The sequence below is a fragment of the Marmota marmota genome, unplaced genomic scaffold (assembly GCF_001458135.2).
Source record: "Marmota marmota marmota unplaced genomic scaffold, marMar, whole genome shotgun sequence".
NCBI lineage: Eukaryota > Metazoa > Chordata > Mammalia > Rodentia > Sciuridae > Marmota > Marmota marmota.
This window is the reverse complement of record NW_026000241.1, coordinates 5,476,803-5,500,378: the sequence shown is the minus strand read 5'-3', so window position 1 is coordinate 5,500,378 and position 23,576 is coordinate 5,476,803. Positions and strand designations below refer to the sequence as shown.

The 23,576-nt window shown below is 45.5% G+C and overlaps 2 protein-coding genes across 5 annotated transcripts in view; one reads left to right on the top strand and one right to left on the bottom strand.

Annotated features, from left to right (window-relative positions):
• Tmem38a (transmembrane protein 38A) overlaps nt 1–503 on the bottom strand; it is a 19,340-nt gene extending 18,837 nt beyond the window's left edge. The window contains exon 1 of the mRNA XM_048794806.1: nt 261–503. The gene's annotated coding sequence lies outside the window, so the exon portion shown is untranslated. The remainder of the gene's footprint in view (nt 1–260) is intronic.
• Nucleotides 504–755: 252 nt separating this feature from the next.
• Nucleotides 756–23,576, top strand: part of LOC107145323 (small integral membrane protein 7) — a 73,993-nt gene continuing 51,172 nt past the window's right edge. Inside the window, exons 1-5 of one of the 4 annotated variants that reach the window (XM_015489221.2) lie at nt 756–854; nt 938–979; nt 1,450–1,502; nt 4,479–4,569; nt 7,326–8,189. In XM_015489221.2, the coding sequence (XP_015344707.1) occupies nt 829–854; nt 938–979; nt 1,450–1,502; nt 4,479–4,569; nt 7,326–7,341 (228 nt within the window). In that variant the 5' untranslated portion in view covers nt 756–828 and the 3' untranslated portion in view covers nt 7,342–8,189. Of the gene's footprint in view, nt 855–931; nt 980–1,449; nt 1,503–4,478; nt 4,570–7,325; nt 8,190–23,576 lie in introns of those variants that run through there. The other 3 variants (XM_048794802.1, XM_048794804.1, XM_048794803.1) reach the window with 3 other exon arrangements.

The following is a 23,576-nucleotide window of genomic DNA, read 5'->3' as shown; positions in this document are numbered from 1 at the left end:
GCCCCATGGAGGGCGAGTCGGCCGGGAGAGGCTGCCCACTCGGGGACCTGTCCCTCACCGAGCCCACCCAAGCGGCACGCCCGTCCCTGCGGGCCTGGCTCGGCTAGGACACTGTTTCCCGTAGGACCCTGTCGTTTGAGGACCCTACGCATGACCCCTGCTCCCCAAGAGACCCCCTCAGTCAGGACATCCGTCCCCTGTGGAACCCAGGGGAAACCCCCAAGTCCCACAGGACCCGTTCAATCAGGATTTTCACAAACCTCCAAGGGACCCACAAGTCAGACCCCCCTGCCCTGTGGACCGCCCAGTGGGGACCCTCGGTGCCGGCTGAGAGTCCCCGCCTCCCCCGGGGCCCAGAGGACCCCCTTTTGGAGTCCAGTCATTGGAGCGCTCCGTTTCGGAGGAGCCCACTGTGACAGAACCCGCCTCCGGGCAGCTCCTCAGGCATCCGGAGCTTCCTTTTTGCAGAAGCCCGGACCCAGCTAGGAAGAAAGAATTGCAGCTGCACTAATCCTCCGGTGGTAGGTCACGCATGCGCAGCACTCTTCCAAAGCGCCCTCACCCCCCCGAAGGCTTCTCTCTCTCTGAGGCGAAGAAGCATTTTCGCCCCGCCCTTCCTGCCCGGACGCAATAGGCCTCCCCTGCGAGGAGGGGCGCTCGCTCGCTCGTAAAGGGGCCTGGCCTGCAAAGGGCGGGACCCTGCCTGCCGCGGCCTTCGATTGGGCCATCCCTCGCCAGAGTTGTTCCAGGATTGGTCGATTAGTACTCCTCTCCCCTCCCTTCCTGGGGCTTCCGTTTCCGGTTCTGACGGGTACTTCTGCTGTAACGATGATCGGGGACATCCTGCTGTTTGGGTAATTAGAGGGGCCAGAGGATGGGGAGAGACAGCCAGATGGGGCGAGGGGCGGCCTTAGTAAACGTAATTCTCCTTCTGCAGGACGCTGCTGATGAACGCTGGGGCCGTGCTCAACTTTAAACTGTGAGTAGGCCGCGCTCAGACTGCGCCTCCACCCTGCAGCTCGTAGTCACGCCCCCGCGGCGTAAGTCCGCCCCACGTTGTAGGCCCCGCCCCAAGCCCTGGGTCGCCCTCTTGTCACGCCTCCACCCTGGTTTTTCTTCCTTTGACCCTCAGCAACACTACGGAAATTTAAATCCGGTCTCCTGCTCATATCCTCTGGGAGCCTCAGCCTCCTTCTCCCAGAAACAGCCCTGCCCTGGACCCTCGGCCACATACTCGCTGCCCTTGGACCACCCTGTTCACCTTGTGGGTGTGGCTTATATGGGCCGTGCAGGTGGTGGCCCAGAGACACTCGAGGTCACACAGCATGACAGTGGCAGGAGTGTCCGAAGCTTAGTAATCACAGCCTTCTGAGCTGTGTTGCAGGGTCAGGGGACCAAGCGTTCTTTATGTCCCATTGAAAGTGGACATGGTCTGTCTTCTGTTTAAAGGAAAAAGAAGGACACGCAGGGCTTTGGGGAGGAGTCGAGAGAGCCCAGTACAGGTAAGGTCTTCTTTCTGCACCCTGCAATCGCACTGTTCACTTAGGAGAGTATGGTTCTTTCTCACCATATCCTACCTAGTTTTCCTTCTAACTGAGCGTATGTGAGTGAGAGTGGGTTGGGACTTGAGGGTGTGTTCTTTCGTCTGCCCACTTCTGGCACCTCCTGCTTTCTTCTGTGAGACCCTTTCTGATAAGTCAGCACTCATCTCAATTCCTGTTTCAATGGTTATAATTTTTCATTATGTGTGCTATCATTTGGTTAATGTCTGCCCCTAGCACTGGATTGTAAACTCCAGAGGAGGGGCCCAATCTCGTCTTGGTTCATCCCCTCCCCGTGTCCTCAGAGAGCGGCATGTTAATTCATGTGAGTGAATGAATGAATGAATAGCTCCACCCATCCCTGTTGCTTTCAGAGTGCCTCAGACTTGTGTGCTTTTTAAATTAATTGCCAAATTGGGAGGTTTTTATATAAAAGTTCAGATACCTGATTCTTCTTCTTCTTTTTTTTTAGAGATAATTTTTTTTTTTTAATATTTATTTTTTAGTTTTCGGCGGACACAACATCTTTGTTGGTATGTGGTGCTGAGGATCGGACCCTGGCTGCACGCATGCCAGGCGAGCGCGCTACCGCTTGAGCCACATCCCCAGCCCCCCTGATTATTCTTAAAACAAAACAAAAAAAAGATCAGAAAATCAATCCTGCAGCTTGGGATTTAGGAGCTCTCTTGGCATCCATTGAGTAGGGTTGAAAAACAGAACCTCATTGAGACAGGGCTTGGAACTCCACCTCATTCTAGACCCAAGCCCCTTCATATTTGTATCCTCTTACCTACACAGCTTCTGGAGGCCCCAGAATTTTACATTTCCTACTGAATTTATTTATGTGACTCTTGAGAATCAAATGAAAGCTGTATACAACTTGTATTCATTCATTCAATCAATCAGACGTTTTTTGAATATCCACTACATTGCCAGCCACTGCTCTGGGTGCTGGGATAAAGCAGGGAACAAGGCAGATGTAGTCCTTACCTCATGGAATTTACCTTGGGGCAGGATAAATATTTATTAAATAAGAAATAGGTGGTAAAGGAGGTGATGTCAGGAGTCACAAGATGTTGATGGGGTTGCAGCTCCATTTGGAGTGTGTGCCGGGAGGCCATTTGAGGTATCACAGCCAAGGTAAAGGCTGCTGATGCGTGGGGAGCAGAACTGTAGACAGTTTAAAAGTTCCCCTTTATTGAGGGCCCTGCTGGGTGGCTGCCCTGTTAGAATTTTTCGGCCAGTGTTTCATTCCACCTCCAACCCTGAAAGGTATGGCTCATTTTCCCATTTTACAGATGAGAAAACCGGGGCCAGAGGTAGATATGGCTCAACTTGCCTGTGGCCACACAACAAATGAGTGACAGAATCGGGATTGGAAACTGGTTTTTTGGACTGCAGAGGTTGTATTCTCAGTCACTTGATCAGCTATCCATCCATTCATTCATGCGTGCATGCATTCTGCAGCCATATATTGCCCACCTACAACGTGGGAGACACTAATCCAGGCTCTGGGATTTGCCTCACAGTTCTAAATCAAAGCTGTGGTGGCACAAGGGCTCAGAAATGGTGTCAGAGACAGGAATGGCAAGAAGGGCACCTGGACAGGAGTTTGCTGTGTACTTCTGGATCTGCCACTTTCCCACACGCTTTGCCTCCCTCAAGCCTCCTTCCATTCAGAACCCTCCCTCTGTGCCCTGAAGGGAGTGCTCCTCATCCCCGTTCTCCTTGCCGGGCTGACCCCTGTACTGTAGTGGCTGCGTTTGTTCAGAGCTCCATGTATGCCAGGCACTGTGCCGAGGTCTTCTCAGCTACCCACCCATACCTGTACAGGAGGAAGTGAGCAGAGACAGTCCAGGGACCAGCCCAGGTCACCTGTGCAGAAGTGCAGAGCCAGGATTTGAACTGCAGTAAACTCCATGGTTGCAGTCAGAGCTTGTAAGCTTCCTCAAAGCAGTTTGACCCCTTGTCCCCATGTTTACGTGCCTGAGTTTGGGAGCTTTCAGTTGAAAATACATCAGAGTCAGCTCAAAGTGATTAAAGTAGAATTGACTTTAGTACTCCTGGGTCCAGGTCTCATACCAGCCCTCTTAACTTTTGACTCTCTAGCTCTCAATTCTCCTTTCTCCTGTGTCACCAGACTTGTGTTGGCAAAGATGATCCTTGAGCAGGGAATGACAATTTTTTTTTTTTTTTTTGGTACCAGAGATTGAACTCAGGGCACTTGACCACTGAGCCACATCCCCAGCCCTATTTTGTATTTTAAAGACAGGGTCTCACTGAGTTGCCTAATGCCTTGCTATTGCTGAGGCTGGCTTTGAACTCTCAATCTTCTTGCCTCAGCCTCCTGAACAAGTTTTTCTGTGATGGGCCACAAGATAAATATTTGAGGCTCTGAATTATTTGGTCTCAAGCACAAGGACAGTTCTGCTGTGATGGTACAAAAGTAGCCAGAGGTGATTTATAGCTGCATGGGCATGGCTGTATGCCACTTGTCTCACAAAATATCGATGTTTTTTGCCAATTGAAAAAAAATGTAAAAGCCATTCTCAGCTCATAGACCATACAGAGAAACAGGCAGCAGGGGCCAGATTTGGCCTGTGGGCCAGTTTTTTGACCCCTGTCTTAGGGCCCTGAGCTTAAAACTTCCCAGCCCAGCAAACCTGACAAAAAATGAGAGACTTTTTCCGAGTAGTTGAGGCAAAAGTCTCAGGGGAATCTCTTACTGGACTGACTTGGGCACATGACCCTCTCTGAGCCCATCAGAGGCATTGGGCCTTGTGCTGTCAGGTAAATGGCCTGAGAGCTAAGAGTGGGGGAATGCAGAGAAAAGCCACACAGCCACTGGAGGGTCAGGATCGTGAGTGCAGGCTGGGCAGAAATCACAGAAGCCCACTGCAGTGGACAGTGCCATAAAAGTGCTTTCTTACTCTCTAGGGGACAACATCCGGGAATTCTTACTGAGCCTCAGATACTTTCGGATCTTCATCGCCCTCTGGAACGTCTTCATGATGTTCTGCATGATTGTGTAAGTCTGGCCCCGCCATCCCCTTCCTGTCTTCTCAGCATCATTGACCAGAATGAGAATGCATGACCTCATGGGCGTTCTGTGGCATTTCATTCAGCACTTTTGGGTCATGGTTTTTGCTTCTAAAATAAGAACTCTTGCCAGAAACAGTGGTGCACACCTGTAATCTTAGCGGTTTGGGAGGCTGAGGCAGGGTAGCAAGTTCAAAACCAACCTCAGCAACAGCAAGGCCCTAAGCAACTTAGTGAGACCCTTTCTCAAAATAGGTTATAAAAATGGCGGGGGGGGGGCTGGAGGTGTGACTCAATGGCTAAGGACCCCTGGTTTCTATCCCTGGTACCAAAAAGAAAACAAAAAAGTAAGAACTCTCCACACAAGTGAGAAAACTGGAGTCTGAAGTCCTGCCTGGCTGGTTGGAGTTTCTATTAGAACATGGTGTCCTCCAGGTCCCACATGGCTTTGTCCCCTCTTGCCACCTCTACTGGTCTCAGCCTATACTTGGCATCTGCTGAGGTGGAAAACATGACTTAAAAGGTCCAGATCCTACTCCATCAGCCTTCCTAGAACCAGAAGAACTATATCCAAAGTTTATTTTTGTTTTTATGGTCACCTTCACTTTTTCATGAGGCAAAAAAACCCAAGCAGATTGCTTTTCTTTCCAGTCTTGGGATCATGATTCCAACACTTTTTTTAATGAATCATGAGATTCACAGTAAATGGACTTGAAATGAACGCTAAGTTCTAGGCCTCACTTGGTCCGTCCCCACGTGCTTCCCCTGAAAAGGACGAGGACACAATGTTAACTGTTCTGAGCATTGGAGATACTGAATTCAGGGTTGCTGGGTGGTCCTTGAGCCAGCCTTGTGGCTATCTGGGGGTGGTTCCAGGATTTAGCAGCTCTGGGGAGAAGGGATTCGACTGGGTCTCTGGAAAGTTTTTAGATCCCAGAATGAGAACCGTGACATATTCCCAGAGAGACCCTTCTCCAGGTGTCCTGCTTGGCCAGTCAGTTTGGGAGCATGAATGAGTCCTGCCCAGAAACAAAGAGGCTTGTGATTGCAGATCAAGGAATTTGCACTTGAGTGTAGGAAGTGTAACCAGGACTCACAGAAAGTGGAACTGAGTTGGGCGACTCCATCCTTTGTCTCTCTAGGTGCCCATGTATTCACTCTCCATCTGGGGCTGTACTCTGAACTGAAGGCTGAGGCCAGGACAGCCATAGTCCTTGCCCTCAGAAAGTGCACAGTAAAATTGGTGGGATATGGAACTAAAAAAAAAGGCAAAAAGGAAACAATTGGTTGAGGTGGCAAGTGGGAAGGGAGCTCCCAGTTTCAGAGATGAGGGAAAGAAAGACTCTGGGTAAGTGCTTCTTAAATCAAGACCTAAAGGACAGAAGGAATCTGCCATTTGCAGAGCTAGAGAAAAAAGCATGGCAGCACAGAAAGTAGCATGCGTAAAGGTCCTGAGGCCAGTACTGTTTACTTTGTGGCCCCTGACAGAGAATGCATGTAAACCTCTGATTTAGGCCAGCTCTTTCAGTGGGGGCTTTGGGTGAGAGAAGATTCTCTTAAGAAAGGGCTTTCAGTTGGGGATGTAGCTCTGCATCCCCAGCACAAGGAGAAGAAGGAGAGACTTTATGCAGGAAGGCAGTGAGTGACTTTCCTAGTATATTAGAAAGTAAAGTTGGGTGCTGTGGTGCATGTCTATAATGGAGGCTGAGGCAGGAGAATCTCAAGTTCAAGGCCAGCCCCTGCACTTGCTGAGATGCTGTCTCAAAATAGAAATTGAATAGGCTGGAGATGTGGCTCAGTGGTAGAGAACTTAACCTAGCATGTATGAGGTCCTGGGTTCAAACTCTAGTACTGAGAAAAGGGCAGGAGGTGGCCATGCATTATCCCTTTACGAAGATGACACTTTCAAAACAAAAAGTCTAGAAATGTCCAAGAACAGGGGAAGGGTTAGGTAACTTGAAGAACTCTTGTGCTGTGAACTGTCATGATGCTATCAAAGGTTGCTAGCAAAGATTCTGTGAGAATGCAGAAATGTTTTGAAAGTAAAGAAGGTCAGATGACTCCCGGACAGTTTTTCACTGGTGCGTGTTGTAGGAAGTAAACTGACTGAGCACCTGAGTATGGGAGGCAGACCTTCATCGTGGGGTTGAAAGGATCCACTCTTGGGGTCCATGGCAGTGACTGCTGCAGTCGCTGAGGAATTTGGCAGAGCCCAGGGCACAGCTCAGTATTCCCTGTACAGTATTCCCTGTATCAGTTGACCTAAGCTACTTTGGAAATTTTAGGAAATCCTAAAGTAACTTGAATTATGGGGAGAAATATCTGTGAGTATTTAGGGATCAGTGGCGCTGATATCTGTAACTTACTTTGAAATGTGTTAAATCTGTTGGCTGAGCATGATTGTGCACGCCATAATCCCAATGACTGGGAGGCTGAGGCAGGAGAATTTCAAGGATGCCAGCCTAGGCAACTCTGTGAGACCCTCAGCAACTTACTGAGAACTTGTATCAAAATAAAAATAAAAAGGGCTGGTGGTGTAGCTTAGTAATAAAGTGCCCCTGGGTTTAATTCCTAGTACCAAAAAAGAAAAAAAAATTAAGAAGTAAGTAAATAGTACAGTATGGTTGACTACATTCACATATTGTGCATGAGCAAAGAATTATATAAAATAAAATAATCTCTAAGAATATTTTTAGACCAATGGCTTCCCATCCTCACAGTCATTCTGCCCTCTGCCTTTTCCAGACTCTTTGGCTCTTGAGCCCCGAATACAGAACCCAGGATTCATTTTTCCGGATGTCAAGTCTTCATTTCTCCGTTCCTGATGACTTCAAGAATGTTTTTGATCAGAAAACCAGGGACCTTCCCAGAAAGCCTAAGCTCGTGGTGGGTGGAAAAATATTCACCAAAATGCACGTGGCTTCCCAGCCATGTCACTGTTTTCAAAGATAATTTCACTTTGGCCTCTGAATTGGAATGTTGTCGACTTAAGGGGTCTCAGGAGGGTCTCCGTAAGGGGCCTGATAAGGTGACATTCCCCTTAGAGGAGAGAACGTGTCTGGGTCATTCCATCGCATTGGAATTCTTTCTGTGTCAAGCTTTCACAAGAAGTCTGATTTGGGATATTTCTTGCTTTATTTTTAATAACCATCCTTTTGGTTAGAATTGTATAAATTTTTAAAAATCATTTTAATCCAGGGGTCTGAGCAGAAGAGTTGGCTTTTAAGTTTGAAGCAACCTCTTTCGGGCGGTGTTTATAAATAACAGTGAGTTCCGTGTTCCCTGTTGAATCTGACAGTGGCTCTGGGGCCAGCCAGGGTCCTGATTTCAGATTCTTCCCCCGTCCCAGTGATAGTCTGCTTGGCCACTCAAAGCAGTCGAGGTCATCCCCAGGACTTTAAGGAGCAGGGCACCTGTCACAGGGACACCAACCTTCCTGTTTAGACACTAAACTGTTAGTAAAAGGGATGGGGTGGGCCACTGTCCAGTGTTGCAGAAGAGGAGTGGGGATGGCTGGCAGTGTCTGATGGGAGTGTTAGGAGAAAATTTTCTTTGCTTTGAAGCCCTTTGTTAAATAAAGTGACTCTGGGAGCCACTTGCACACCCGCACAGACGAGAGTGATTTCATTGTGTGATACTCACCACATTCTGAAAGCTCAAGTTCAAGTTGCTTCTCATATAGGTGGTTTTGAGTTTGGAAAAACATTGAGTCTTGATCTAGGAAATACAGTGTTTGCTCCAGAAGTTTCTCTGAAAGGGAGTTCTGGTTTCATTGCTAAAAGGATACATTGGTGGTTGGCATCCTGAATCTGATTTGTTTGTTTTGGTTTTTGAAATCTTGACATGTAGGTAAACCTGGAGGGAAAAAAAAAAGTAAATATGCAGGTTTTTAGAACTCAATAGCATTGAAAATAAAGCTCATTTCTAAAAAGGAACTTTTGTTTATACTTTTTTTTTTTTTATTTTTTTTTTATTGAGATGGAGTCTCACTATTTTGCCCAGGCTGATTTCCTATTTTGGGGCTCAAGTATTTCTTCTGCCTCAGTCTCCTAAGTAGCTGGTACCACAGGTACATGTTACCACACCTAGATGATTATAACATTTTTTTTTTTTTAAGCCAAGACATCAACTTCCAACTTGAAACATTTCGAATAACCTTGGGAAAAACACCCAAGATTCATTTTGAAGGCTGTCAAGAAGTCAGAAGATAGTTGGTAGTAGATTTTCCCTTTTAGATTTAATTTGATAAATGGTGATCAAGAATTGGGCACATGTGATTTTGACCTTCTAGACCAGGGTCAAGTTCAGTTTCATGGCTACTCAGTTACCAGCTTTGCCAGATCTGGGCCTTTGTTCTTGTCATAAACACACAGGCCAAGGTGTTGCCCATCCCTCCTTCAGCCATGCGAATGGTTAGAGGGCCCCTTTCTGACTTTTCAGCCTGGAGCTGGGGCTTCTGGGAGGCGAGGCATTGGCCTGTGAGGGGGAGGAATTGTGTGCTAAGAAGGAATGCTCTCAGTGGAGGTTTTGTTTCAGTAGTTGTATTTTGTGCCAGAGAACTGTTATCTCATTGTTAAGTTTATATAAACAGTGGCTTTCTCACATTCCTGTTGGCTGCTATACATCTTAGAAAGTGAACCTCATGAATGTTTGAATGTGTCTAGTTCTTTTTTTTTTTTTTCAGTGCTGGGGATGGAACCCAGGGCCTTGAATGTGCGTCTTTAGGAAGCTTTTCAGAAGCCTTCATTGGACTCTGAAGGCTACTGAAATTTGAATTTTGGGAGGTCCGGCTCAGTTGAATGGCTCATGCAGTTAGTTAGATGTGGGTTAGTGAGACGTGGCTTCACTCCCATCTCTGGGGCCCTGGCTAATTGCTTCCCCTTTAGAAGCCTCAGTTCCCAAGACTCTAATAGGCCTGCAGCTCATGCTGGCCTGGGATGTGAGGTTCTGCAAACTTGAACACAGGCCAGGAGCCTGTCGGCACGAGCTGCCTGTGAGGCACGAGCTGCCTGTGAGCGCTTGACACCGGGAGGTGTCATCACCGGGTGTTTCCTCTCTCCATCCACCTGCACTGGTACAGGCTGGCCCTAACATTGAAAACTGGAACTGCCTCTGGCATGGTAAACCTTTTGTCTTCACTTTCCCCTCCCGGTTTACATGCGCAGGTCTGTGTGTGTGACACAGTTCTGATGTGGGTCAGGCAGTGTGGGTTCTGCTGGTTTCATCTAGCGTCCTTCCCTTTATACTTTCCCAGCGTCCAGAGAAATTTCATGGTTCTTATTTCAATAACTCTCTCTTTAACCTTGACCTTCTTGCTGGACTTGACATTGTACTTTGGCCACTGTTATCAATGCGACAATTATTACCAGTGTTGTGACCCTCATTAGCTTCTCTCATGCTTGGAGCAGAGACCCTGGAAGGGCACATTGGAATTTACCATCACTGTGGCTTTAGTTCATTTTACTTGTTTGGAAGTTTCTTACCACTGATACATACTTATTGTCAGAACATTATAAAATAGAAACTTGATAGAAGGAAAAAATCACCCATCTGCATATTGCCCCCAAAGACTCACCTGGTGCACATCCTTCTGGCTCTTTTCCATGCAGTGCTATTTGAGTGTAGTACATCATTTTCTTTATGCTGTATGTTATCTTAGTTATCTTCCTGTCTGCTTTTCTCACCTGATAATGTGACCAGATTTCCATATCAACAAATACGCCTTTTTCTACAATATCCTTTTGTTTGTTTGTTTCCCTGTGGTGCTGGAGAGTAGGTTCAGGGCCTCCTGCATGCATAGGCAAGTGTTCTACCACTGAGCTACATCTCCAGCCGTACAGTGTCATTCTTGTTAACTGCAAATACTTCATGGTAAGGACATTATATGATTAGTTTAGCAAGTCCTCAGATGATAGACACTTGTATTATCTACATTTTTTGTCTGTTATAAATAACACCTTGATGGAACATTTCCGTATTCCTCCCTAATGGCTTCTTGGGGATCACTTTTTTGAAAAAGTTCTACTTTGACAACTTTAGACTAAGAATCCTCAAAGAAAAATGCACCTGGACAACCCACACCCTTGTCTTTATTTTAACCAAAGAACTTGGTTCTAGATCCTCATCAGCTGTGACTGAGAGCAATGTTAGTGTCAGGCTACTTCAGTTTACATAACCTGTGAATGAGGACAAATTTTTCAGATCCACCCAAATAACTGTTTCCCTGTGACGGCAGAGAAATGACAGCAGTTGGCTGCACCTTGGTACCTCTGCCTCCCCCAGGAGGGTCTTAACCACTTCTGAGTAATACAGCCTGTTGCTGCTCACCCTGGGGTGTGTTGCGTGAAGGCACTCCCAGTGAGGACCCGCATATGGCAAACTCCAAGACCACAGAGCTGCACCTGCTCTGGCCATGTGTCCTTTAGGGTTCATGTTTGAACCCATTTTTGCTTCCTCTGCCCTTGTCATTTTGCAGAGTCTTTCCTTTGTATGGGAGTCTCATTGCACTTTAGTTCCAGCTGCTCTAGAGCAGGGGTTAGCAAACTACAGCCCACAGTCAAGTCTGGCCCACTGCTTTATCTTGTTAATAAAGTTTTATTGGAACATTGCCATGCTCCTTTCTGTATATGTTGTCTACAGCTACTGTGGCTATTCTTGCACTTCAGCCACATAGTTGAAGAATTGTGGCAGAGACCATGTAGCCTACAGAACTGAAAATATCTCCTATTTGGCTCTTTATCAAAAAAATTCACCAACCCTTGAAGATGATGGCTAGAACATGACAGAGAATCTAAAGGTGTTCCTTCTCCCCAAAATACTCAACTGAAATCTGCATTTCCTGCTGTCTGGATCTTAACAAACATTATTTGTTTGCAAACAGGTTTTATCAACTTTGCCAAAAATCTAGCCAGCCGTTTTCAAGTGGTGTGGTTAGTAGACTGAAACCCAATTTTATTTTCTCTTGACAGTGGGGGAGACCCTTCTTGTGCTTCCCGAATTCTCTCAGAGCAGCAGTGCAATGTGATAACGAGATCAGCTGTCATCTGAAGTGACTGGATTTGAAAAGCCAGCAAAGCTGTCATTAGCTAGGCATTTTCTTTTAATTCCAACTGTTTGATTATCTCTTTCTTAGCCAAATTTGAGTTTATGAAATATTTGACAAGTCTCCTGATGTTTTCCTGTGTTGATGGAGGATACATGCAGTATGTGTATAAAGCAAAAGGCATGGTCTTAAAAGAAAAAACAAGGTGTAAATTCTACTTAGGATTTGTTTTCACCATCCCCTGGATTTTTATTATGATACGGAGAAAAGCACTTGATTTTCTTGAACCCCCTCTCTGGCACTTGAATACCTGAAAATGAGAGTTCAGCAAGTATTCCTAGATGAGAAAAAGATCAGTAACAACAAATTGGAAATTCAGACTTTACATTTTTTTCAATGAGAAAATGGTGGGCAGGGTGGTGGTGGTAGAACTCAGTGGGAGTACTTGCCCAGCACGTGCAGGGCCTGGGTCCCATCCCCGCACTGCAAACAAAACAAGTAAACAAACAAAAAAGACAAGAACTACGTCATTATGTGGCATGCTGGCTTCCTTTTGGACCTATGGGTTGTTGATCTGGGATTGGTGAACTGTTGCCCAGATCTGACCCATAGCCTGTCTTTTTCACAGCCCGGAGACACAATGATTTTTTTTATTTTTAAATCATTACAGAAAAGCAAAAGAAGAAAGTTAGAGAAGTCCTTCCTTATTAGTACTTCCTTTGGTTTCAGTTACCCAGGATCTAAAAATGTTAATTAGAAAAATTCTAGAAATAAATAATTCATATTAGTCCTAAATAACTTGAATTGCAGTATGCTTTTTTTGGTGTTGGCGATAGAATCTAGGGTCTGCATGCTAAGCAAGTTCTATCATGGAGCCACACCCCCCGCCCTGGTATGTTATTATATTTCAGTATTAGCTATTGTTGATTTCTCACAGGGCCTAGTTTGTAAATTAAACTTTGTTGTAGATACCTACGTATAGTAAAAATCATAGTGTATATATAGAGGGTTCGACACTATATGGTTTTAGTCATATACTAGAGGTCTTGAAATATTCCCCCTATAGATAACTACTGTATAGGAAATTCAGAACAAATTTTTTTTTTGTTTTTGTAGTGCTGGAGATGGTACTGAGGGCCTTGCACAAGCTAGGCAAATGTTCTATCATTGAGCTACATCCCCAGCCTGAAATTCAAAATTTTTGGTTCATAAGTCAAGTTATTGGAACACTGCCATGTGCATTCATTTACACCTCATCTGTTCCAGCTTTCCTGCTACAAGGGGAGGTCTCATTTCTTATGATAGACTATTTGTCCCTCAAAGCCTAACAGATTTGCTTTCTGGCTCTTGAGGGCAAAATTTGCTGACCTGTGAAATGGGCAAAAAAAAAAAAAAAAAAAGGACATCTTACAGGTGTGGATCCTGTTCATTGGTGTCCAGTTCACATTATTGTTGTGCCAGTTGGTGGTCAGTTGTTGTGGACACAAGAGTACAGACTGTTCGGGGTGGGGAGTTGTATAAGTTCTTTAGAGGGATTAAAGCTTTGGTGCCTCTAATTAGAGTTCATTGTGTACATAAGAATAAAAGGGGGTGCCCTGGTTAAGGACTGATTGTAGCAGAAAGTGAGATGGTGGTGTGGATTAGATATGGGCTTTGTCAGTTATAAAGTGTGATTTGGGGCAATGTCTTGGTCTTTTGCAATTCCATGTCCTCCTCTGTGATGTGGGGGACAGTGAAGGACAGAGCCACATCATAGAGGGTCTGTGCCTATACTCTGCCTGGCATCGAGCAGGCACTTAATTTGTGATTGCTGTTTTTGTCAATTTTGTTATGAAAAGACCTCCTTGGCAGGCTTTGTGAGGTTTAAATGAGTTGGTGTATTAATCAGCTCTGGCTGCTGTAACAAAATACTGGAACTGGGTGGCTTAAACATCAGAATTCTGTCACAGACTGGAGGCTGGAAGTCCATCAGTGTAACAGTAGGGTTGGTGTCTGGTGAGGGCTCTCTTCCTGACTTGCAGGCAGCCATTTTCTCACCCCGTATTTACGTGGCCTTTTCTTTTTTTTTAAAGAGAGAGAGAGAGAGAGAATTTTAATATTTATTTTTTAGTTTTCGGCGAACACAACATCTTTGTTTGTATGTGGTGCTGAGGATTGAACCCTGGCCGCACGCATGCCAGGCGAGTGTGCTACCGCTTGAGCCACATCCCCAGCCCCTTACGTGGCCTTTTCTCTGCTCACACCTTGGTACTTCTCTCTTGTAAGGACAACAGTGTATGGGGTTAAGGCCCCACCATTCTGACTTTGGTTTTCCTTAATTACCTCCTTAAAGGTCCTATCTCCAAATGTGGTCACTTAGGAGGTTAAGGCTGCATGATAGGAATTAGGAGGGAGCATAATTCAGTCCATAACAGGTGGCCAAGGGTCTGGCCTGTAGTAGATATTCAACAGCTGTTATTAGTCCATATCTTTGGCATAGTGTGTTTCAGGGCATTCAAAAACAAAACAAGCCAGCCCAGTGGCACATGGTTGGAGTCCCAGCTGTTCTGGAGGCTGAGGCAGGAAGAGTTTGAGGCCAGCCTGGGCAATATAGCAAGACCCCATCTCAAAAACAAAACGAAACAAAAATCCCTGGTGGGGTCAAGGAAGATACCTGAGAAGTGCAGTGAAGGGACTTGGTCTCCTGGTGCTCCGGGAAAGGGTATGTGTGTAAGTGGATGATGGCTTCAACGACAGCATCTCAGACCTGAGCAACCCTAGGGGTCCTTGGAGGATACTCGTGAAGTGTAGATTCTGCCTAACGGGTTGAGGGGTGCAGGCTGAGAGTCTAGATTCATTTCTTTTTGCTCATTTTGGGACTGGGGATGAGGACCTCATGCTAAATATGTGTTGTGCCACTGAACCACACCGCTGCCATGATGGCCTACATTTCTAAGTTGCTCCCTGGTGGCGGGATGTTTCTGGTCCCTGGACCTCACTTTGTGTAGCCAGGGCCTATGCTGTCTAAAACAGTAGCCACTAGCTACACATGGATGTTTCAGTTAACTAATGCTAAGAAATCCAGTCCCTCGGTTGGAATAGTTGTATTTCAAGTATATTAAATAACAGAGTGCTAACTGGGCTGAGCCATGTCTATAGGAGAGGCTGTTGGCTTTTCAGTATAGAGCTGTCTTAGTCTATGCCATTGTTAGAATGTATGAAACTGGAGTGTGTGTGTGTATGTATGAGAGAGAGAGAGAGAGAGAGAGAGAGAGAGACAGAGACAAAACAAAGACTTGTGTTGCACTGTTCTGGAAGCTGGGAAGTCCAAGGTCAAGGGGACAACATCTGGCCAGGGCATTCTTGCTGCATCATTCCATGGCAGAAGGGCAAGTGTACAAGTGCCAAAGAGCAGGGAAAGAGGCCAAACTCATCCTCTATCAGGAACCCACTCCTGAAACATTAATGGCATGAATCCATTCATGAGGACAAAGCTCTCATGATATGATCACCTCTTGAACATTCTTCCTCTCAATACTGTTGCTTTGGAAATGAAATTTCCAACATGTAACTTTGGGGGATACATTCAAACCATAGAAACAAAGCTGTATTAGTTTCTTCTTGCTGCTGTAACAAATAACCACGAACTTCATGGCTCAAAATAAGAAAAATTTATTCTCTTACAGTTAGTTCCAGGGGTCAGTAGTTGCAGATGTGACCTACCTGGCTAACATCAAGGTTTTGGCAGAGCTGGTTCCTTCTGGAAGCTCTAGGGGAGAGTCTGTTTCCTTATCTTTTCCAGCTGCCACAGGTGTCTTCCTCCTTGAACCACAGCCTATTTCCTCCATATTCCAAGCCGGCAGTGGCTTGTGCAGTCTTTTTTATAGTGCCCTATCTCTAATCCTGACTCTTCCCTATTTAAGAACACGTCTTGCTGGACGCGGTGGTGCACGCCTGTAATCCTCAGGCTTGGGGACTGAGACCAGACAGTTGAAAGTTCAAGGCCAGTCTGGGCAACTTAGCAAGACCCTGTCTCAAAACAAAAAGGGCTGGATATGTGGCTAGAGCAATTGCCTTGCATGTGCATGGCTCTGGATTCCATCCCCAGCACCGCAAAAAAAAAAAAAAAAAGACAAAAAAGAAATAGAATTTGTAGACATTCATCCTTTCCTGTGTCCCTGGGAGTTAACACCACAGAGCTTGGGTTGCTCTCAGAGACAAGTGCAGTTGAATCTTCATGAGTGTGCATTGCCTAGACCCTTTTCAAATTCAAGGAATCTTCATCTGCTTGCTCATGTCTCCTTACCTCGCCTTGTAAAATTTGATGAGATAAGACAAAGTATTTAGCCTTGGGCCAACATTCCAGTTCATAGAAAGTGAACTGAAGTTCCAGAACTGTATGGGGAGAGGGGACTGCGGGGGGTGGGGTGGGGTGGGGGTGTTGGGGGTGGTGATGGTTCCCTCGTTTTATCAGACTCTTACCTGAGGACAAGTTCATGGCGTTGGAGAGCATACTGCAGGCTGAGTCGGGGCCAGGAAGAGCACAGGGGAACTTTGGTGAATGGCTTGGTTGTGTGTGTGTGTGTGGTGGGCAGAGGCAGGGTAGGGGTCTGTCTGGAATTTCACTTCCTCTCTTAAAACAACCAGAACTCCTCCTGTGCCCCTGCTTTTTGTATGCCTCCTCTACCCTTTGGCATACCTAACGTGCTAGGAGTATTGGTGCCATCCCAGTGTTTTCAGTGAGGAAGTTGAAACCAGGTCCAGGGAGGTGACTTACCCAAAGTTGTGAGAGTCATCAGTGGAGTTGGCAAGATCAGGGTTCTCCTGACCCTTCTCTACTTCCTATGCCACTGCTTCCCCACCTGCAAGGGTAGAGTATTTGGTGCGGGTCTCTGCATCCCATTATGTGGGTTCACACCATTTGACTGATGACACAGATCCTGTGAGCTAGGGGAAGGCACTCAGAACGAGCCCAGCACACACTGACTGGTGAGGCCTCTTCTAAAGCTGGAGGCACGAGGGCCATTTCTGAGTGCAGAGCTTCCCTGGTTTTTGAGCAGCGCCCATTGTGTGTCCAAACAATGAGCGCCAACGTGACGCCACAAGTGGAAAAATCATTCCATGAAACTTTGTTTCATTCATGAAATTTTTAAAAATCTTGTATAGAATTACCTTCAGGCTATGTGTGTAAGATGTGTAGGAAATGTAAATGAAGTTTGGTTTTAGACTGGGTCTGTCCCCAAGATATTTTATCATGAAATCCAGAATATTTGTGTCTCAAGCATTTTGGATAAGGGATACTTAGCTTGTATATTCTGTGTGTCATCTCATGGGACCTGGGTTGTGCTATCATCAAAGCATCATATTTTCTAACAAAACATTTGGACATTCACATAGTTGGGAAGTGAAGACTGCAAACAGCCTCAGCACAGACTTTGCCATTAGTTGAGTTTCCTTCAAACTTAACAAAACTATTTTGAGCTCATGGAGCTTTTGGAGTTCAGGATTGTGGAGAGCCTCTGTGATGGAGCCCTGCCCTGCCCCTGTCTTGCTGAGAGGTTTGGGGGGGGGTTGTCATTCCTCTTTGTACATCAGTCTCTTTGTCTGTGAGGAGGTGGCTCAAGACCAGGTTTGGGTGGCTGTCCACATTGTGGATTCAACCAACCAAAACTGTTTGGGAGGAAAATTGTGTATATCCTGAACATGCCTAGGTGTTTTTTCTTTTCAGTCCCTAAGCAATACAGTATCACAACTATGTATTTTAGCATTTGCATTCTATTAGCTACTCTAAGTCACTTAGAGATTGTTTAAAATATTCAGGAGGACAGGTATGGTTCCTGTGCTAGTACTACATCATTTTATAGAAGGGATGTGAGCAATTATGGATTTGGGTGTCCACAGGGAGTCCTGGAACCAATCCCCCGTGGATACCATCAGATAACCCTGCTGGACTGTGGTTTGTTGTTGGAAATCCTTCTTTGGTGTATCCTTGGTGTTTCCCTGTGTTTGGGTACCTCATGCCTTTGTTCCTAGAAAGTTCCACTGGTCCTATGGGGTCTTTTAGTGTTGCTTCTACCCGTTCTGCCCTTCTTCCTGTGTCCTGGTTGGCTTTCAACACCAGCCCCTCGGCCCTTGTCTTTAGCTCTTTGGGGAAATGGCTTATACCTGGTTTGGCTCAGAGTCTGGCTCAGGACTGGGCACAGTGGCTCTTTGCATTCATGGATTCAACCAACTGGATCAAAAATAATTAGGAAAAAGATTATGTATCTTACTGAACACACCTAGACTTTTTTCCTTTTCCATGTTCCCTAAGCACTGCAGGATAATAACCATACACACAGCATTTACATTTTAGTGGCCATTACAAGTCATCTAGAGGTGGTTTAGACTCCACAGGAGGATGTGCAGAGGTTCTGTGCAAATACCATGCTGTTTTTTTAGAAGGGACCTGAACATAGATTTTGGAAACCCTGACTTCTGGGCTGGACTTATCGTCCTGTCCCAAATCCAGCCCACATGAGTGATCTGAGAAGCAGATCCCTTGGATGCCCAGAATGGCAGGTGTGGAGAGAATACACTCAGGGGTGGTGAGGAAGAAGACAGGCGAGGAACCCAGGGAGCACAGGTGGATGGCACGCGTGTGCATGTGCATGATGCGATGCACATTGGCTTGTGACAAGGACCTCATAGCGAGGGCTTAGGCAAGATGAAATGGAAGACCCTTGAGAAGCAGGGGAAAAAAAATATTTAATTCCCATGTGAGAAAGAGCTGCCTAGAAGTGTGTGTACTGCCCATCAGTCAAGATTCAGGCCAGGTTAGGTTCACAGAAGGAGAAAAACCCATGGGGCTGATGACCAGGCATGAAGTGCTACACACACAGGCTGCTGAGCACACTGGAAATGGAAGGATCTGGCGAGGTGTCCAGCTCCAGTGGGGAGCTGAGTGACCTTGGGTGAGTCTCCTCTCTGGCCTCAGGCTCCCCCTTACGTGTAACCTGAGGCTTGGAACGCTCACTGTTATTCCTGTAGTCCAGCTACTTGGGAGGATCACTTGAGCCCAGGACACTTGAACAATGTAGACCCCCCTCTCAAGATGATGATGATGATGATGATGATGATGATGATGATAATGGCAGTTGTTTGGTTATGTAGTGCAGCATAACAGATGCTGCAACATTCAGAGGCTTCAGACCACAAGTATTTGGTCACATCTCTGTGGGCTGGCAAACTGGATAGGGTGCAGTAGGGACAGGGCACATGGTGTCCATTGGGGTGGGTCAGGGGACTTGTCAACTCATACATCTGGCACTTGACCATGTTGGACCAGCCTGGCCGGATTGGTGCTCCAAAACTGCAAAAGCAGAAGCTGCCAGGCCACCTCTTCCTTTTTATCGTTTTTTTTCTTTGACAGTTTTAATGAGGTAAAATTCACATGTAGTTCACCTGTTTAAAAGTGCATATTTCAGTTATTTTGGGGTACATTTACGATGATGGGCAACTGTTACTATGATAAATCCAGAACATTTTTATGACGTCCCACCCAAAGAAACCCTTAGCCTATTGGCAGTCACTCCCAGTTTGCTTTCCCCAATTCCTGGCAATTGCTGATCTGCTTTATGTCTCTATGGATTTGCCTGTTCTGGACATTTCTACAGATGGAATCATACACTTTATGACCTTTTGTGTCTGGCTTCTTTCACTCAGCATCATGTTTTTAAGATTCATCCAAATTGTGGTCTGTATCAGTGCTTTATTCCTTTTTATGGGCCAAATAATATTCCATGGTGTGAATGTGTAGACATTTACTCATTAATCTGTTCATGGGCATTGGGGATATTTGCACTTGGTGGCTATTATGAATAGTGCTGCTGTGAACATGTACACACACCAGTTTTTATGTGAATGTTCATTTTCAGTTTTCTTGGGAGAGATTTCTAGGAATGAAATTATGAGTCACATGGTAACTGCCAGACCTTCTTAAGGTTTTAACCTGGACCAAGCAGAGTATGGTGTGTGCTGCATTCTCTTGACTAAAGGGAGTCACATGCCCAGTCCGGAGTTGAGGGGGTCTGATAAAAGGACCTACTTATCCAGAGTGGTTTCATCAGGGTCTTCATGTAAAGTCCTTACCATGGACCTTAAGGCAGTATAGGTGCTCAATAAATGTAATTCCCTGTTGTTACTCCTTTTCACTAAAAATAATGATACCAGACTGGGGCAGTGAGGCAAAAATAAACTGTGGGACTTAGATCTTCATCCATTAGTCGCCAGCCTGAGAGCAAATCCATCACCAGTGTCTCGGGGATTATGGGCTCACTGCAGATTAGCCAGTGACAATGATCAGGCAGGCAGTGAGAACTGTAAAGGCTTCTGAAGATGGGAACTATCCCAGCACTTAACAAGATGGCTAGAAGGCAGTACATGTTCCTTCTAGAAAATAGGATACTCCAGGGAAAAGTTTAAGAGAAAAATTTGTCTGTCCTTCTATTTATAAGAGAGAACTACTCGTAATATTTTGGTTTCCTTTCTCCTAGTATTCTTTCTGTGTATCACATGCATAAGTGTGTGTTTGTGTGTATAATTTTAATAAAACTAAAATTAAGATCATAATGTATGCAGTTAATATACTTCATTTGATCATTTTTTTAATTAAATTTGGAGAATCTCACCCATCTTTATGCTATTCAGTACTGGTTTTTAATGGCTGATTCTCACAAATACACGTGTGCATATGTGTGTGTGTGTGTGTGTGTGTGTGTTTCCTTTTATTTACTTTTTGAGATTTACTTTATTTTTTCTTTTTTGAGGTGAGGGTGGAATCCAGGGCTCAGGCATGCTAGACAAGCACTTTTCTGCTGAGCTCCGCCCAACCTTGGGTTCACTTCACAGCGTTGTTCGGCTGGCCAATCTACATGTACATGCCTCAGGAGACCACGGCCCAGGTTGAGGTCTAGAGTGTTGCAGCACCCAGAAGACTCCCTGTGGCCTCTTCCAGTTTCCAGCCCATAACTTTCCCTTGATGTTGAATTGACCCTCAGTCCGTTTATACTCCCTCATTACTGGACACTTAGGTTGCTTCTAATCTCTTGCTCCTATAAACAGTGCTGCCATGAACTTCTTGTACACGCACACATTCGTCTTCTGTGATTGCTTCCTTGGGAAAAACTTTTAGAACCTGTGAAACAACAGATCAGAGGATATGAACATACTGCAGTATCTCAGTTGAAGTGCTATGTCCTTATCAAACATCTTTCCTAGTTCTGCTGTTCAGAATGACTTTTTCCCTGCGTGGTGTTCCAGAGTACTTTTCTTGTATAGAAAAATCACAGTATTGTGTTAATGGGCCCAACTTGGTTCCAGTGCTTGGCTTCAAAACTAGAACTTTAAGAGCAGACTGTGAGTGCCTTTGTGTCCCGTTTACTTGGAGATAAGATTTAAGTAGCAGACACTTCAGCGTTAATCAAAACCAATTAAAACTGCGTTCACTTTTACAGTAAATAGGACTAACTGCAGAACCAAGCAGAACTCGTACACCCATCTTTAGGTGCTTCTGAAATTATGTGGTTGAATGAGTTAATAAATGAGAAAAGGTGTTTTAAAAATCCCCACCCAACTCAGCAAACGAATGGGCCAAAGTAGAGTGATTGATTTTGTCACTTTTGTTTTTCACTGGAGCCCTCACATCCCTTACTGGGATAAGTCCAGTGGCTTGATCTTGAAATGGCCTGTCACCCAGGGGCTTGCTTCTGTATAAAAGTCTGGTGAACACATTCCTGCTGTTGTTCCATCACACCACGTGGTGCCACTGTTGAAGATGGTCCAGTAAGGTTGTGGGGGTGGTGGAGCCTGCCTACTGCTCACTTCTCCCCTCTGTGATGCCCTTGTATGCCCAGGTTCCTGCTTGGGTCACAGCAGAGTGTTAAGGGGAAAAAGAGCCCACTCCCTCCCTGCCAGGCTTGACTGAAGATGCCCTGTGCAATGCTGCCTAAAACTAACTTTCCCTGCTTCTCATGGCAAGAGAAGTTATGGACTCAGCCATGTCCTCTCCCTTTCTCTCTGGAAGGAGGCCACTTTTCTATGAGGTGAGACAGATTTTCAAGGATATTAAAAACAAATGATCTTGTGCTTTTAGGACAGTGGGGCTGTCAGAGGGGCTATCATTTGTCATCGACAACTATTTCAGTAAGAGGCTTTATGGCATGCTCTGCCTTTGCATAACTGATAGGAGCCATTTCAGGTGTCTTCATAGGAGCAGAAGATTGGCTAGGTGGACTGGAGTGCCTAGCTTGGACTTTAACAGAAGCTGCTAACTTGTTAAGATGCCCATTATTGGCTGTTTATAGTTATAGTCTCGCTATTCTCTGTTAATTGTGAAATAAAACCATATATATCTACCTGTGTCTATGTGTATCCTTATATGTATAGAGGATTTGTTAACATTTTATAAAAGATACCATTGAAGAAATATTAAAGGCCCACAGTGTTACTGGATCTGTGGAAATAAAATGCATGCATATGCCTGGGGTGTATCTGATGAAATATCCCTTATTCCACTTTTTTTTTTTTTTTGGTGGGGGGGATGTGGTACTGGGGATTGAATCCAAGGGTGCCCTACCACTGAGCTGAACTTCAGCCCTTAGAAACAAAAAGGCTGGCCTTGAACTTGCAATCTTCTTGCCTGGGTTTCCTGAGTATCTGGGATTAAGGTGTATATCTCTGCACCCAGCTGTTCCACAAATATTAAGAACTTTTCTGTCTACTGGGAATTCTGAAATGAGCCAGTGCCCTCATGGAATACAATTTAATGCCTAGTTTTTTGTTTTGGTTTGTTTGCTGGAGCTTGAACCTAGGGCCTTACACATTCTAGGCAAGCACTCTACCACTGAGTTGCACCCGCACCTGCTTCTTAGTTTAAAAACCTTTTTAAGGGGCCAGGGCTGAGGTTCAGGGGTACAGACAGCACTTGCCTAACGTGTGTGAAACACTGGGTTCAATCTCCAGCACCACATGAAACTAAAGGTATTAAAAACCTTTTTAAAAATCAGGTAAGTTGTTTTCTAGCTTTTTCTTAAAACAGCCTGAACCATGCAAAACAAATTGTTCATTTCTATGTAATCCTTGACCTAAAAGATGTGCACCTGAGTAGAAATTAAGAGATAAGACTGGAATATGACTGGGGAAGAGCTTGTTTATTTTGCTTATCTGAAGTGAGATAAAAGAATATCTCCAAATGGGCCAGTTTCCAACTTGGACCATGTACACAAAGCATCTCATTCCAGGGCAAAGAGAGCGAGTAAATCAAATAGAGAAGTATTTTGTTCATGTTTATTTTTTCTACAAGTGTGATGTAAAACTTTTAAAATGTGCAGAAACAAGCAACAACAGCCACGTGCAAAAGTAGCTGTTTTTGCAAATAAAAATGCTTCCCAGAAGCATGACAAATGCAAGACTAACAGGGGTCCCGCAGTTCCAACGAGACACGTGGTTCTCATTAGCCGTCTCCCTCCTGTTTTACATCTAGGTCTTCCGGTAACAACCAAAAAAGTCATTTCTCCCGAGGCCACGAGTAATCCCCACCGAGCCTGCCTTTCCCCCTTCTGCTAACAGCAGTTCCAACAGCTCCCGGAGGGGAGGCGGTAGATAGAGCCTGCACAACGGGGAGGAGGCTGGGAAGCCCTCAGACTTGGCTTCAGCCGTCGTGGGTCTGACCTAAGGCTCCGAGTGACCTTGGCCTGGTCCTCGATTTCCTCCTATTAAATGTTTGGTTCGGAGAATAAGGGTTTCGGCTTTCCACATCTCCTCGTCAAGCAGGATGCTCGAATGGTCTTGAAAACCAGGGATTCTCCACGGGGTGGCCATTCTGCCCTTCACCCTCCGGGTCGTCGGCAAAGGCTGAAGAACCCGGGGCAGGGGAGCTCCGGGTGTCGGCGGGTAGATACAGGGATGGCGGCAGAACGCTCCTGCCCGAGCGCCCC